At 36.1% G+C, this 12,911-nt stretch overlaps 1 protein-coding gene and 1 long non-coding RNA gene across 2 annotated transcripts; one reads left to right on the top strand and one right to left on the bottom strand.

Annotated features, from left to right (window-relative positions):
• Positions 1-3,824: 3,824 nt before the first annotated feature.
• LOC112171032 (cyclic nucleotide-gated ion channel 1) lies at positions 3,825-5,953 on the top strand. The gene is made up of 5 exons (XM_024308276.1): positions 3,825-4,045; positions 4,146-4,260; positions 4,363-4,642; positions 5,089-5,555; positions 5,939-5,953. The coding sequence occupies exons 1-5, from the start codon at positions 3,825-3,827 to the stop codon at positions 5,951-5,953; spliced, it is 1,098 nt and encodes a 365-aa protein (XP_024164044.1).
• Positions 5,954-10,669: 4,716 nt separating this feature from the next.
• Positions 10,670-12,588, bottom strand: LOC121049698. Its single transcript, XR_005801089.1, has 3 exons — positions 12,312-12,588; positions 11,809-11,873; positions 10,670-10,862 (listed from the first exon to the last, which is right to left on the bottom strand). It is a non-coding gene; the product is annotated as an uncharacterized LOC121049698 (long non-coding RNA).
• Between the last annotated feature and the right edge of the window lie 323 nt (positions 12,589-12,911).

Raw genomic sequence — 12,911 nt, 5'->3', positions numbered from 1 at the left:
TATTATTTATTTCTTTATTTATTTTGGGGGTTATTTTCATTTTGTGTTTATTACTCTATTTATGGTTTAACGGTTTTATGTTTTAAATATATGATTATTATTTGACCGTTATATGGTTTATGAGGCTAATTATGGTTATGGCAAGTATGACCTATATAAGGGTGCATGGCTAGAGTACGTTGGAAGGCATATGGTTGGAAGGCATGTGTAGTTGGACATATTGTCGGATATGAAATATCAAGATGGTCGGATAAATATGAGGGATATCATGAGAAGAAAAGGCACTCCACCATCATGCAACCACTCTAGCACAACACCCTAGCTATCTAAAGTCCTCTTCCATATTATACATATATCTATTTTAAATATATACCGTTTTAAGTGCATGGGTGATTAAGGTTCAATAAGGCTTCTTAGCTGCACGACGGAGCTCAAAGAGTTGTTGTATTTTGGGGGAAGTTCGTCATTCAACCCTGTGTAGTAGGAAACAAATCTTCTCTTATAACAGTGCGCTTGCACGCCTCGACTCGATAAGTTTTCTTATATAAAACCTATATATTATATTATTTTCTTACTTTATTTCATTTTCTTATCTATAACTCAATTTTTATTTTCCAATATATAATTATGGTCATGGCAAGTATGACCTATATAAGGGTGCATGGCTAGAGTACGTTGGAAGGCATATGGTTGGAAGGCATGTGTAGTTGGACATATTGTCGGATATGAAATATCAAGATGGTCGGATAAATATGAGGGATATCGTGAGAAGAAAAGGCACTCCACCATCATGCAACCACTCTAGCACAACACCCTAGCTATCTAAAGTCCTCTTCCATATTATACATATATCTATTTTAAATATATACCGTTTTGAGTGCATGGGTGATTAAGGTTCAATAAGGCTTCTTAGCTGCACGACGGAGCTCAAAGAGTTGTTGTATTTTGGGGGAAGTTCGTCATTCAACCTTGTGTAGTAGGAAACGAATCTTCTCTTATAACAGTGCGCTTGCACGCCTCGACTCGATAAGTTTTCTTATATAAAACCTATATATTATATTATTTTCTTACTTTATTTCATTTTCTTATCTATAACTCAATTTTTATTTTCCATTATATTTTTATATTATTTTATTTTAATTTTACAGGAATTCCATCCCATATTTTTTACAACACAAATCTTTTGAATGCCCATCATGTTGATTGCAATTGAAAGTGATAAAGGGAAATACTAATAGACAATTAGCTTGGACAGATGTTATTATGTTAAGGATGCAAAAAAAGTGAAAGCTAGGGCTTTTCTATATATTGATTTTTCAGATATTCGAGATAACATACTGTAGTATAAAGTGAAGCTGTCTCTTCTCTACGAATTCTGAGCGAGATTACGATTGAGGCCAGCGCATGGTGGTGAATTTACTGAAGGTTCTGCTTGGATGGTACTGCACATAGCTAAACATTTTCTCCCAATCATCTGTTAACATCTGAAAGAAGAAACGGATGTGAATGATAAAGGCAGGGGGTTAATACGGCTGGTTTTCTTTCCTCACCGTCCGGCCTCCTCCGTCACGGATGTGACGTATTTATCACCCGTCATGTCATCGACCGTTGACCACGTCATCACAGAAGGTAGCGCATTGCGTGGCAAGTGGCAATAACTCGTATTTTTTCATATAAGGAGAGATGAGTTGGCAACGGTGTGAGAACCGAGAATCAGCAACACAGCAAATTAATTAATTAATTGATCACTAGCAACTAGAGAGCCCATCACTTAATATAGTTTGTCGTCTTCCTTTCAAAAAAAAAAAAAAACCCATTGTCCCAAACCCAGCAGAGGTGAACATTAATTAAGGAGGACATTCACTAAACCTACTTAATGTCAACTTTCTTTTTTGTCCTTATTATTATTAACGGAAAAGAAGACCAAGAAGCTTAACAACTTTACACTAAAGAAATTTTTTTTACACTATTATAAAAGGAGGATGAGTGAATTATCCTGAATATCAAGCATATGGAAAGTCATAAGAGCTAGCTAGCTCCGTGATCTCTCTCTCTCTCGCGCTCTCTTCATGTGCCGTGATTGAATAATCTCTGCTAGTTTAACAAGCTTCATCGATCTCTACGGCCTTGAGTCTGTCTCTTGAAAATGATTAACCCTGTGGATAGTGTATCTATTGATTTACGGTTAGTTACTTCCTTTAACTATATATTAAGGCCTTACTCTTTAGCCAGCAGGTTTGGTTCGCGGAATTACTCCCCCCCCCCCCCCCCCCTTCTTTCCTTATATTTTTTTACTCACAAGACATTATTTTATTGCATTATTTACAAATTTTTTAACAACTTTCTTGATAACTTTTCTTAAGTTACCAAACATTAGAATGAAAAGTTCTTGAAAAATTTCATTTCCCTTCCCATAGGAAAGACAAAGGAATTATTTTTCTTTCCGTGAACCAAACGAGGTCTTTATGTGTGTGTGTGTGTGTGTGTGTGTGTAGATACACACGTATACTATATGTGTGTGTGTGTTGTTGGATTTGTATTTGCACACGCTGTACTACCTTGAATTAGGTCTATTACAAAGACATGCATTTTCCCTTATAAAGTGTTGATAGAGGTTCCAAATTTGATTTCAAAGAATAACAACAATATATGTTTTGCGTTACATAGCTTAGCTATAGTTGGATGTCGAGATACTACTCAGCAGGCTGTTTCTGCAAAAGAGAAATCTGAAATCATTGATTCTAGTTTTAAATTAATAAGATGAGCGTGTGTGTGTACTGTTTTGTTGTGTTCTTTCAGTATTCTCGATCCGAAATTAGCAAAGGAAGAAGATGGAGAACATAAAAGAAGGACATCAGTGGGCGAAAAGCTCAATGCACGTCATCACAAGGCAAAGCATTGGTGGAATACATTCTTTCTCATATCATCTGCATTTGCGGTCTTCAACGATCCTATCTTTTGTTACCTGAATGCCATTGACAATGAAAATAAGTGCATCACTACGGACAACTCTTTGGCCAGAAACTATATTTGCTCTCGAACAGTCACAGATGTTTTCTACCTAATCGACTTTCTTATCTCTAAGTGTGGATGTTGTTGTTGTTGTTGTTGTTGTGGTGGTGGTGGTAGAAGGAAGAGATCATGTCGGTCTTGCTTTCCTAACCTATTATCCACCCTATCTGGCATCTACGTTTTTCTTCCCATTGCGCAGGTACGTATACAAGCACAGCCTTACCATCCTGTCAATTTTTTACCCTTTATCAAGAATCAACAAAATCGTTGGTAATCAAATAGTAAATTCCAGTGACATATTTCAGATCAGGACAGATCGATATGTTATACTATTTAATATTTGTTACACCACAAGAAAATTTTAATGTTGGCGATGTATATGTGTCCAGATCCTCGTGACCCGCATGAAAGACCACCAAGATCCGAATTCTAGTAACTTTCTTTTTCTCACTTCCCTCCAATATACTTTACGGATTTATTATATCTACGGATCGTTAGAGCGGCGTCCTATCATAGACATAACCCGGGCTGAAAGATGGCTTAGACCTATATTGGGTTTTGTTCCCTTTATCCTTGCTTCGCATGTAAGTTCTCATGGAGTCTTAATTAGAGATTCCCATTATATTTATGTTCTTATTTTGTTCTATGTAATCTGATTAATAATTTTGTTGGGGATCCTGTAGCTATTTGGAGCCTTCTGGTACCTTCTAGCCACTCAAAGACAGATTCAGTGTTGGGTTTCAACGCGTAATCAAATCAATCCTATTGTCGGTCCCAATAAAACAGTCATTTATATAACGAGTTCAAGTTCTATGGGATATGTGGCCTGTGGCACTCAACATAACCTCACATATCCTCCTGAGTATAATATCTCGCTCTGGGATGACTTATGCCCGGTCAATAAAGACGCTGATCCAAAGATCTTTGATTTTGGTATATATTTGTACCCTCTTCAATCTGATGTGGCCAGTTCATCAAATCATCTCTTAGAAAGGGTTTTCCAATCTTTCTGGTGGGCCTTACGAAATCTGAGGTTAGCATATACACGACTGCACACATCATTTGTTTTTTCAATTTTCTTTTTTCAGACAAGATATAGATTGACTCTTTGTCTTTCGGTTTTCTTTTTTCAGTTCTTTTGGTTCAAACCTAACCAGCAGTATGGATATGTTAGAAATTTTCTTCTCTATTTTGATATCTATAAGTGGCATGGCGCTGTTTTTAGTATATCTCAATGCAAGAGTGCAGGTTTGTGTTGGACATTCTTAATACATATACATTATATTTCAAGTTTACTGAACTTCATATCATAATAAACTATTTTTATGTTGTGGAAACACATATACACAGGAGTCCCAAGAAAGATCAAATAAGCTTTTGCTGCAAGAGAAAAAACAATTAATGAAACCAGATATTGATTTGTGGTTATCAAAAAACAACCTCTCTAAGGATATGGAAACAGCTGTGACCAAAAAGAAAAAGAAAAATTTGAAGACATTGATCATGGAAAACATTCACAAACTTGAAGAAAACAGTGATCTTGATGTGCAAAATTTCCTCTCTGTTCTTCCGATAAAAGATAAACAAACCATCATGTGCGTTCTTTTCTTAGCCGCACTGAAAAAGGCAAGTATTTCCTCTTCTCTATCTCAACTCACAAAGTGTGTATGAGTACTTGTAATATGTATTATTTTTTTGTGGTTATTCTTACTTAATATATGAAAAATTCTATAGTGCATACATGTATGTCATACACATATTTACATATGTAACAATAAATTTGTTGCCATTGTAGTAACGTGAGTTTTTTTTTGTGTAATCTTAGTTCTATTAGAGGTAATTACTACACTGACATCCTCATTACAAGTTTGTGAACGAATTTGTTTTCAAAATTGTAACTTGGTTCAATTATACGTAAATAATATAAAAGAAATGTGGTAAATACGTTGTTCATGTAGTAAATTTGGTTCAATTAAATTATAATATTATTTCGGTTAGATGTAAAATGCGTGTATGATAGACAGCATAATATACATTATATACAATCCCCTTAATATATTTAATTAATATTTGCAGTGCCAGTGCTTCAAACCATCGATGAAAAGGTGTTAAAAGAAATTTGTCAGCATCTTGTGCCAGTGACCTACGCTGAAGATAACTATATTGTTCAAGAGGGGAAGCCACTCGGGAAGATGCTCTTATTCACTCAAGGCAGCGCAGTCACTTACTCCCATGGCGGAACTAGCAGTGGTTCTTCAAGCAACAAGTGGCTTAAAAAGGGAGACTTTTATGGCGATGAACTCTTAAATTGGGCGTTCAAATCTCCTTCATATCCTGATTTACCCATCTCGAATAGAAATGTCATCGCACAAGAAAAAGTTGAAGCATTTGCTATTAGAGCCAGCGACTTAAAGAGTATTTTCTTTAAATTCTGGTGGTTTTTTAGCAGAGAGGTACATGCTTCTCAATTGGAGCAATGGGAGCATCTGGCAGCTTCTTCCATACAGGCAACCTGGCGCAATCGTCAAGCAAGGATCCGTTTGGTAACTTCTTACATACAACCCACAAGCTGGCTTCGTCGTCGTGCGAAGAGTACAAGCCCAACTAATTGGAACAGATTAATTTACGACAAGTGCAAAGATTACCTTCCTCCGTTGAAGTCCAATAAATGTTTTCTTATGAATAAGTTAGTTCTCTTGTTTAATAAATCTGTGTAAGTTTAACTATTTGTACAATGAATTCGAGATATTATCATATACCCATTCTATTTTAGTTCTTTATTGGATGTCCATACAACTTATTTTACTGTGTTGGTTGAGTTTTCTTTGTCAGATGATGCGCAAAATTATCAACTAACTTAAAAGGATACTGTAAGAAATATCCAAATAGTTAATAGTTAATGCTTAAATTTCTCTATATATCACAGCAATATGATGAATGACTGATGACATAAAAATTGAGCTCATGACTCAAAATTTATGACGCTTAAAAGGAGAAAATATTGGGACAGCTACGTGGACAAAAACTCCATTCCAGATTCACGTGGGAATCCAGGGCGTCACAACCTCAAGCTCAAGGTGTAAATAAATTCTTGGGTTGATGAATTCAACCTTAGTAAATGACCCCCACAAATCGTCTAGGACCACCTAGAAGTCAACATATGCAAGGGGCAATAAGTCCAAAACAAAGTCCAAGAAGGCCCAACTCTAGTGATCGAACAACTCAAAACAAGAGGTCCAAAGACTTTTTATGGAGGTGTTAGGCTCTATAAGACCTGAGTGAGATCAAAGCTAAACCATAGGCCCAGAAGACCCCCGTCAAGCCGCTAGCTCTAGTGGGCACTCTTAAGTTCTGCCACTGCCGCTAGCTCTTTTGAGCGTCTCTCTCTAAAACCTAGAGAGAGAAAACAGATCTGAGAAAACCCATCTCCCTCCCCCTTCTCTTTGCCCAGATCTTGATCCCTTCGGTTCTAGATCGAAGGCTTGAGAGTTGGGGGCGGGCTCTCTCGTTTTAGCCTCTCTTTTTCTCAGTTCCTCTGTCTTTCATCATTTTCTCTTGCTTCTCTCACACCCCTGTGGTGAATTACACCCATCTTGTGGTGATTTTGCTGGCTTATGTCTAGTTATAGAGGACTTTGTTCCTCCTTTCTTTGCCTATCAACCCAAAAAAATTTCAGATCAAAAAAACTTCATGATTCCCCTCACCCATCACCTCACACCAGCTCCCCTCCATCTACCAAAGACCTTCTCCATGAAGGATTTCATGGCTACCTCTTAAAAGTGTGAGTCACTTACTGTATGGACTATAGGTGCTCACGCATGGGTGTTTCACCCCCCATTCTCCGCTGGATTTTTTCTTTGCTATTGGCTTTTGTCCCATCTCGGTGGCTGTCTTTACTTCCCAGTTTGAGTCTCTCTGATGGAGAATAGTGTGTGTGTGTGTGTGGTATTGGTTCCTTTCTCTCATCCCCTTTAATTTTGGTTTTGATTGGATTTGCTCTGCCACTGCCACTGGATACCACCGATCAGTTGTGGCTCTATCCAAGTATTCTATAGCTGTAGGAAAGAGAGAGAAGCATGTGGTAGTCAGGAGCATACTTGAGGTGGCGTCTAGCGTGAATTTCGAGTTTTTTTTCCTTTGTCATTTTCAAATAAAATTACACCTTTATAAGTGTATATGAATTTTTTTTTTTTTTAGGCAAATGTTATAAATAGTCCATGTGGTTTTGGGTCATCTTTATTTTGGTTCATGTGGTTTTAAAATGTTTAATTCTAATCCTGCAATTTTTGAATCTAATTAATCGTGGTCCAATAGTTGACTTTCATCAATAAACGAAGCATGTGTGAATCATGTGGTGGGTAAATTTGTCTTTTTCCATATTAGAAGCACAAGGCAAGTTTTCTATCTTGCCAAAATGTCTTGAACTCTCAAGAACACCAAAAAGTCTTTAGACTCGGGTTTGAAAATTAAAACTTTTTCTCCACCTATTCAAATAAATTTAGTTAATAAATCTTGATGGCTCTGTCAAGCATGATTGAGAGAGCAAAAGTTAACATGATGTTTGACATAAAGTTCAAGGTGCTAGACTGAAATTATATGTGCATGGGTTATGAAACTTATGAATTACAATGAACTCATGAACCACGAAAAAAGTTGCATAGGAGTCGCAAGAAAGATCATATAAGTTTATATTAAAAGAGAAGACATAGATGAGGAAACCATATATAGATTTGTGGTTTTCTAACAACACTAGTACAAAAGTGGGCTTCAGCCACTATCTTTTATACACCCATTGAATACTGATGAAACCTTTCACACAGTCGTCGTGAGCTATGGCTTATTGGTTATCTACAATAACTGATATCATGGAGGTCACAGGTTCAAATCTCACTATGGGTCAGTTGTACAGTAAAACCTCTATAAATGAATGATATTGGGACTGGTACGCCTGAATTAAGCGCACAAAATTACCCTGCAAAAGACAATTGTTAGTATAGGATAAGCAGGGATCGTTCAGTCCGGGGATTGAGGGTACTTTCGCAAATTGCACTAATTGAACAAAACTATCAAAAACTAAAGAAAGAAAAGAGAAATAAAGTTGACACAAAAACTAAATGAAAGGGGGTTTAGGTTTTGAAAATGCAAGCAATAATAAAGGAAAGAAAATGTTGCAATTTTTAGGGATTCTAAATCAGATGTATGGACGTTGAGAACTTCGTAATCCACCTCTAGTTATGATCAGAGAAAGACAATTTAACCTAATCTTCAATTACAAAGGCATGTGAATGAAACCAATCAAGAACTTTAGGATCGCCGCTAAAGCCTTATTTTTCCCAAAATTACTTAGAACCGTGAACGCACTGCATCCTAAGCTTGCTTATATGCAATCAAGGTGTAGAACGCTACCCTATCAAATTAACTCATTAAGCACACATAAACACATTAAGCTCTTTGGAAAGATTGATTTTAGAGTACAAAACTAGTGAGGAACGCCATCCTAGCATGTATTCTATTTGTTTGATTTCACCTAACATGTAGGCTTTACTACTTTAGTGTTTTAAGACCGTGAACGCACTGCACCTTAAAACTAGCTCCAAATTACATGCTCATATTTTAGGTGATCAATCTAAGACATAAACATATAAAAGATTTTATAAAACAAAATCAAACAAAGCATTCACAAAACCTTGTAATCGAAAAAGAGATTCAAAAGCTAAAAATCCATCACATAACTAGGATTTCATACTAGTTCTCAACAAGAAAATTACTCACTCATAGTTTGGAAATCCAAAAAAATATACATATTGAATTCGAAAAGTACAAAAGGAATAAACCGTAGAGGGTAGTAGATATCACGATCTCACTTTGATTATTCTTCAAGAAAGCTTGAGGCGTCTTCAAAGTAGGAGTACAACAAGATGATGGAAGATGGAGGCTACGGCTTCTCCTTGGAGTAGGGATCTCATGAGCTATGATGAGGGGAGAGTATGGAGGCGTGGTTTCTGATTTAGGGCAGTGGATGGTGTGTATATGTGATGGAAGAGATGTGTGAGAGAATGAGAAGAGAGGAAGTGATAACTAAGGAAAATGGAGAGGAAATGGTGAGACAAGGAGATGAAATGGATCAAGGAATGTGTGTGTTAGAATGAGAGGAGAAGATGTTTATATAGGGAAGAAAAAGAAGAGTGAACTGATGAGTGGAAGAAAAATAATGAAAGTGGAGTATGAAAGTGATTTGTAAAATATGGAAAAGATAGAGAAATGATGAAATGAAAGCAAAGCATGAAGGTGCAGAAACATGGAAGTGATGATGGTCTATTAAAGAGATTGTAGTAGAAAAATATATCCAAGAAAAGCATTAGCTTTCTTCATGTGGGTAGGAAACATGAACATGTGAATATTAAGCTGGTTTTAGGTCAGTTTCTGCCCCTTTATTCCTTCAATTATTTCTCCAACAAGACTTCAGAATGAGCCTTCGACTTCTTCATATGAAATTATCCACCATGAGTGTAGATTACTGTGGCAAAATTTCAGAATTTATTTCCATGTAGTTGGGCCGGAAATGCTGCTGGACCTCTTACAGGTCCAGTTTTCCAGTTTTGCTTCTGCAGAAAATTGGACTGATTGTTTGAAGGCCTTCCACTCAAAACTAGCTCTGGCACTCTTCATAAGAAATGATCCTTGGGCTTTCTAGATTGAATCTGGAAATTTTCAACTCATTTGAAGTTCGGATGGTTAGTCTGCCACCCCTCATTTCTTGTTTAGCTCGCTTTCTCATTGGCTCAATTTCTCCAAGACACGCTTTGTCAGGCCAAAATGCTCATTTTGGGTCCAAACAGCTCATTTCATCATCATCTACTCCAATGTACCTAAAAAAATAGAAATTGAGTTAAAAATCGATTCGTTAAGGAATTAACTAAGCAAAATGTGAGGAATTAACTATTAAAATACCACATTAAAATGCTCCTATCAGGGACTACATAAAAATTATTAATTTAGAGGGGTTAATATATTATCGATGGATGAATAATTTATTCAAATTCATCGATAAATGAATATTTATAATTTCGGAGAGTTTTATGTTATTTCTAGTTGAATTATATAACATAGTCTAATTTGATTAGGTTTTCTATCAAAGATAATCATAATCCAGATGTTAATCATGCTATACCAAATGTTTCTTCGAATGAGACATTTCAAGCGGTGAAAACTTTGAATAACTACATGCTACAAAATGAAAAATAATTTTTTTTATCTAGTACATGCATAAGGATGAAGTTCAATTCAGTTAATACACAAGAAAAAAGTAAAGGATTAAAGGATATTTTGAGAATTAGTTAAATTGAGAAAACATAAATTGTTAAAATTTCTTTAATTATTATGCATTTTGAATTTTTATAAACTATTTCTTTTATGTATTTCATCAATTATTAATATTTTTACAATATTTTGTTCGTTTATTTCATCATTTATTAATTATTACTCTATATATTCACTAGGTCCTTAAGGATGTCTAATATGCATTTTGCGAGGTTCTTAGTAATATACATTGGTTCCTAGTGAGAACAGGAGAAGTATATTATTTAATCGAGGTTATTAATTTTGAACATTCATTTATTGAGGTTTTACTGTATGTAAGACCCATTATTGTATGTGATACATGGTTGACAATTGCTTTACCATGGTGGCCGTCTAGGCGGTTTAGGCGGCATTAGGCATAAGTTACATGGTCTAATTAAGTAAGAAAAAAAAAGTACGAACGGAAACAAATCCTACAAGTTGAGATGGATGACGGCGGATAAGGAGAATGCCTCAACGTGGTGCGGTCCGACCTCAGCAAAATCTACTACCTGGGCAAAACGGAAATCCAAAGAGCCCCGAGAAAAACATAGAAAATGTGAGACAAGCTCAGTGAGAGGACAAAAATAATTTAATATTTAAAACCACTTTAATAAATCTTATTTTCTTAAACCCATTTCTCTTTTGTAAACTTTTGGCATGCAATTAACCACTTACCGTAAAAAGACAAGTTCAAAGATTATAAATCACAAATACTTTCACATACCAAGTTATAAAGTAAACTTGTAACAAAATAAGCACTTTGCTTTAAAAAGGACCCACAAGAAAACTAAACGTATAATTGGAGAATAAACTCGATACTTGCTTGCAAAGGTGACTCAGTCCAAAGGCATTTCGCATAACTTTCAAAACTAAAAAGCATTACAAAACTTGTACCCAAAAATTGGTCATACACCTACAATGATCTAAATCAAAATAGGCAGAGCATGGCGGACAACAGGTCATGCACCCATGTTGAGCGAACTCAACATGAGCAGAGTGGGGGAGGGGGAAGAACTGGTCGTACACCTGTGCGCATCAGGCAAAGCAGGGGAGCTGGTCATACACTTGTGCGTCCGCCGGTACACAAGTAGAGCATGAGGGTATACGTGCACATAACCGGAAAACTGATGAAGTAACGTTGTATCTTGCTGGGGTTGGGTACTAGTAAGGTAAGTTGAAATCCAATTTACTTTGCCAAAATAGAAGGTTCTTTCTTTTCATACACGTAACAACATTTAAAACTTCGTATCTAATAGGCCATTTAAAAGGTTCTTTCTTTCCCAAAAATAAGCAATTTACTTCAAACATAAATTATAAAATTGCATAATGACCACAACAATTAATTTACGAAAAATCACAATAAACTTCTTGAATATTAAATAGATAATTATAGAAATCAAATATCAAAGAATCGAAGTAATTGCATGCATTTCTTTAAAACAAAGTCCAACTCACAATGAACGGTGACTAGATGTGTCCCGTCTCGGAAATGTCCTCAGAACCTTGCTCAACCGGATTACCTAGTCAATAATAATTTATGAATAAATTAAGCTCAATACAGAAAAACTAAGTAAAGAAACGTGAATGCATCCTAGAAAATGGTATCCTCTCCTCGACGTAAAGTCACCCAAATCTTCCTATCATCAAATAATCAACTTAAGTCTCTTCTACTAGCTTCTCTCCAACCCCAACACCTCCAAAAATAATTTCCCCAATTTATTCTCAACACAAAATCTCAATTTCTCATCCAAAATGCAACAACTTTACTTGATCTAATACTAACACATCCTAGAAGCATAACAAATCTCAAAAGAACTAAAAATGGCCATGAAAGGCCGCCGGAGGAGGCAGAGCCGCGGTGGCTCATGGTGGCCAGAATTTAAATTTCCAAAATCCTCAAATATATATGCAATACTATACACAAAAGAGAGCCCAAGAGGTAGTGAACAACTTTATACCTTGGGGTTTCTCCAAATTCTCAATGGTTTGGCCGGAATTTGAAAAATAGTCAGAAAACCACTCAATCTTCTCTCCTTCGATTCGTCGCGCACACTTGATGATAGGTCTTGAAACATATATCAATAGAAAGCCCATGAAGAGAGGAAAAGAATGATGTAAGATTTGTGATCGGATTTGGCCGGAATCGGCACCGGCGACGGAAAATATGGACGGTGGTGGTTTCTCTCTCTCTCTCTCTCTCTCTCTCTCTCTCTCTCTCTCTCTCTCTCTCTCTCTCTCTCTCTCTCTCTCTCTCTCTCTCCCCCTTTCTGTTTTTCACGTGAAAAATGGATTGGCGGGGGGAGAGGATCTGATCTAATTAAAATAGGGGTGAGGCGAAATGACCAAAATACCCCTCACATTAAAATACTTATAACTTTTTCTTTACAACTCTATTTAACGAACCGTTTGCGCCTACACTCTCGTATTATCGTGCTCTATTTTTCCATGCTAAGAGAATAATTTTTGGAAACTGAAAAAAAATAATTTCCTATTAGGGAGGCTAATTTAACAATATGATGACTTGAAATATCTAAATGCAATGCAAATAAGTTAAGGGA

The sequence above is a fragment of the Rosa chinensis genome, chromosome 6 (assembly GCF_002994745.2).
Source record: "Rosa chinensis cultivar Old Blush chromosome 6, RchiOBHm-V2, whole genome shotgun sequence".
NCBI lineage: Eukaryota > Viridiplantae > Streptophyta > Magnoliopsida > Rosales > Rosaceae > Rosa > Rosa chinensis.
Note: the sequence above shows the minus strand (reverse complement) of the source record. Positions and strands in the feature narration are given on the sequence as shown.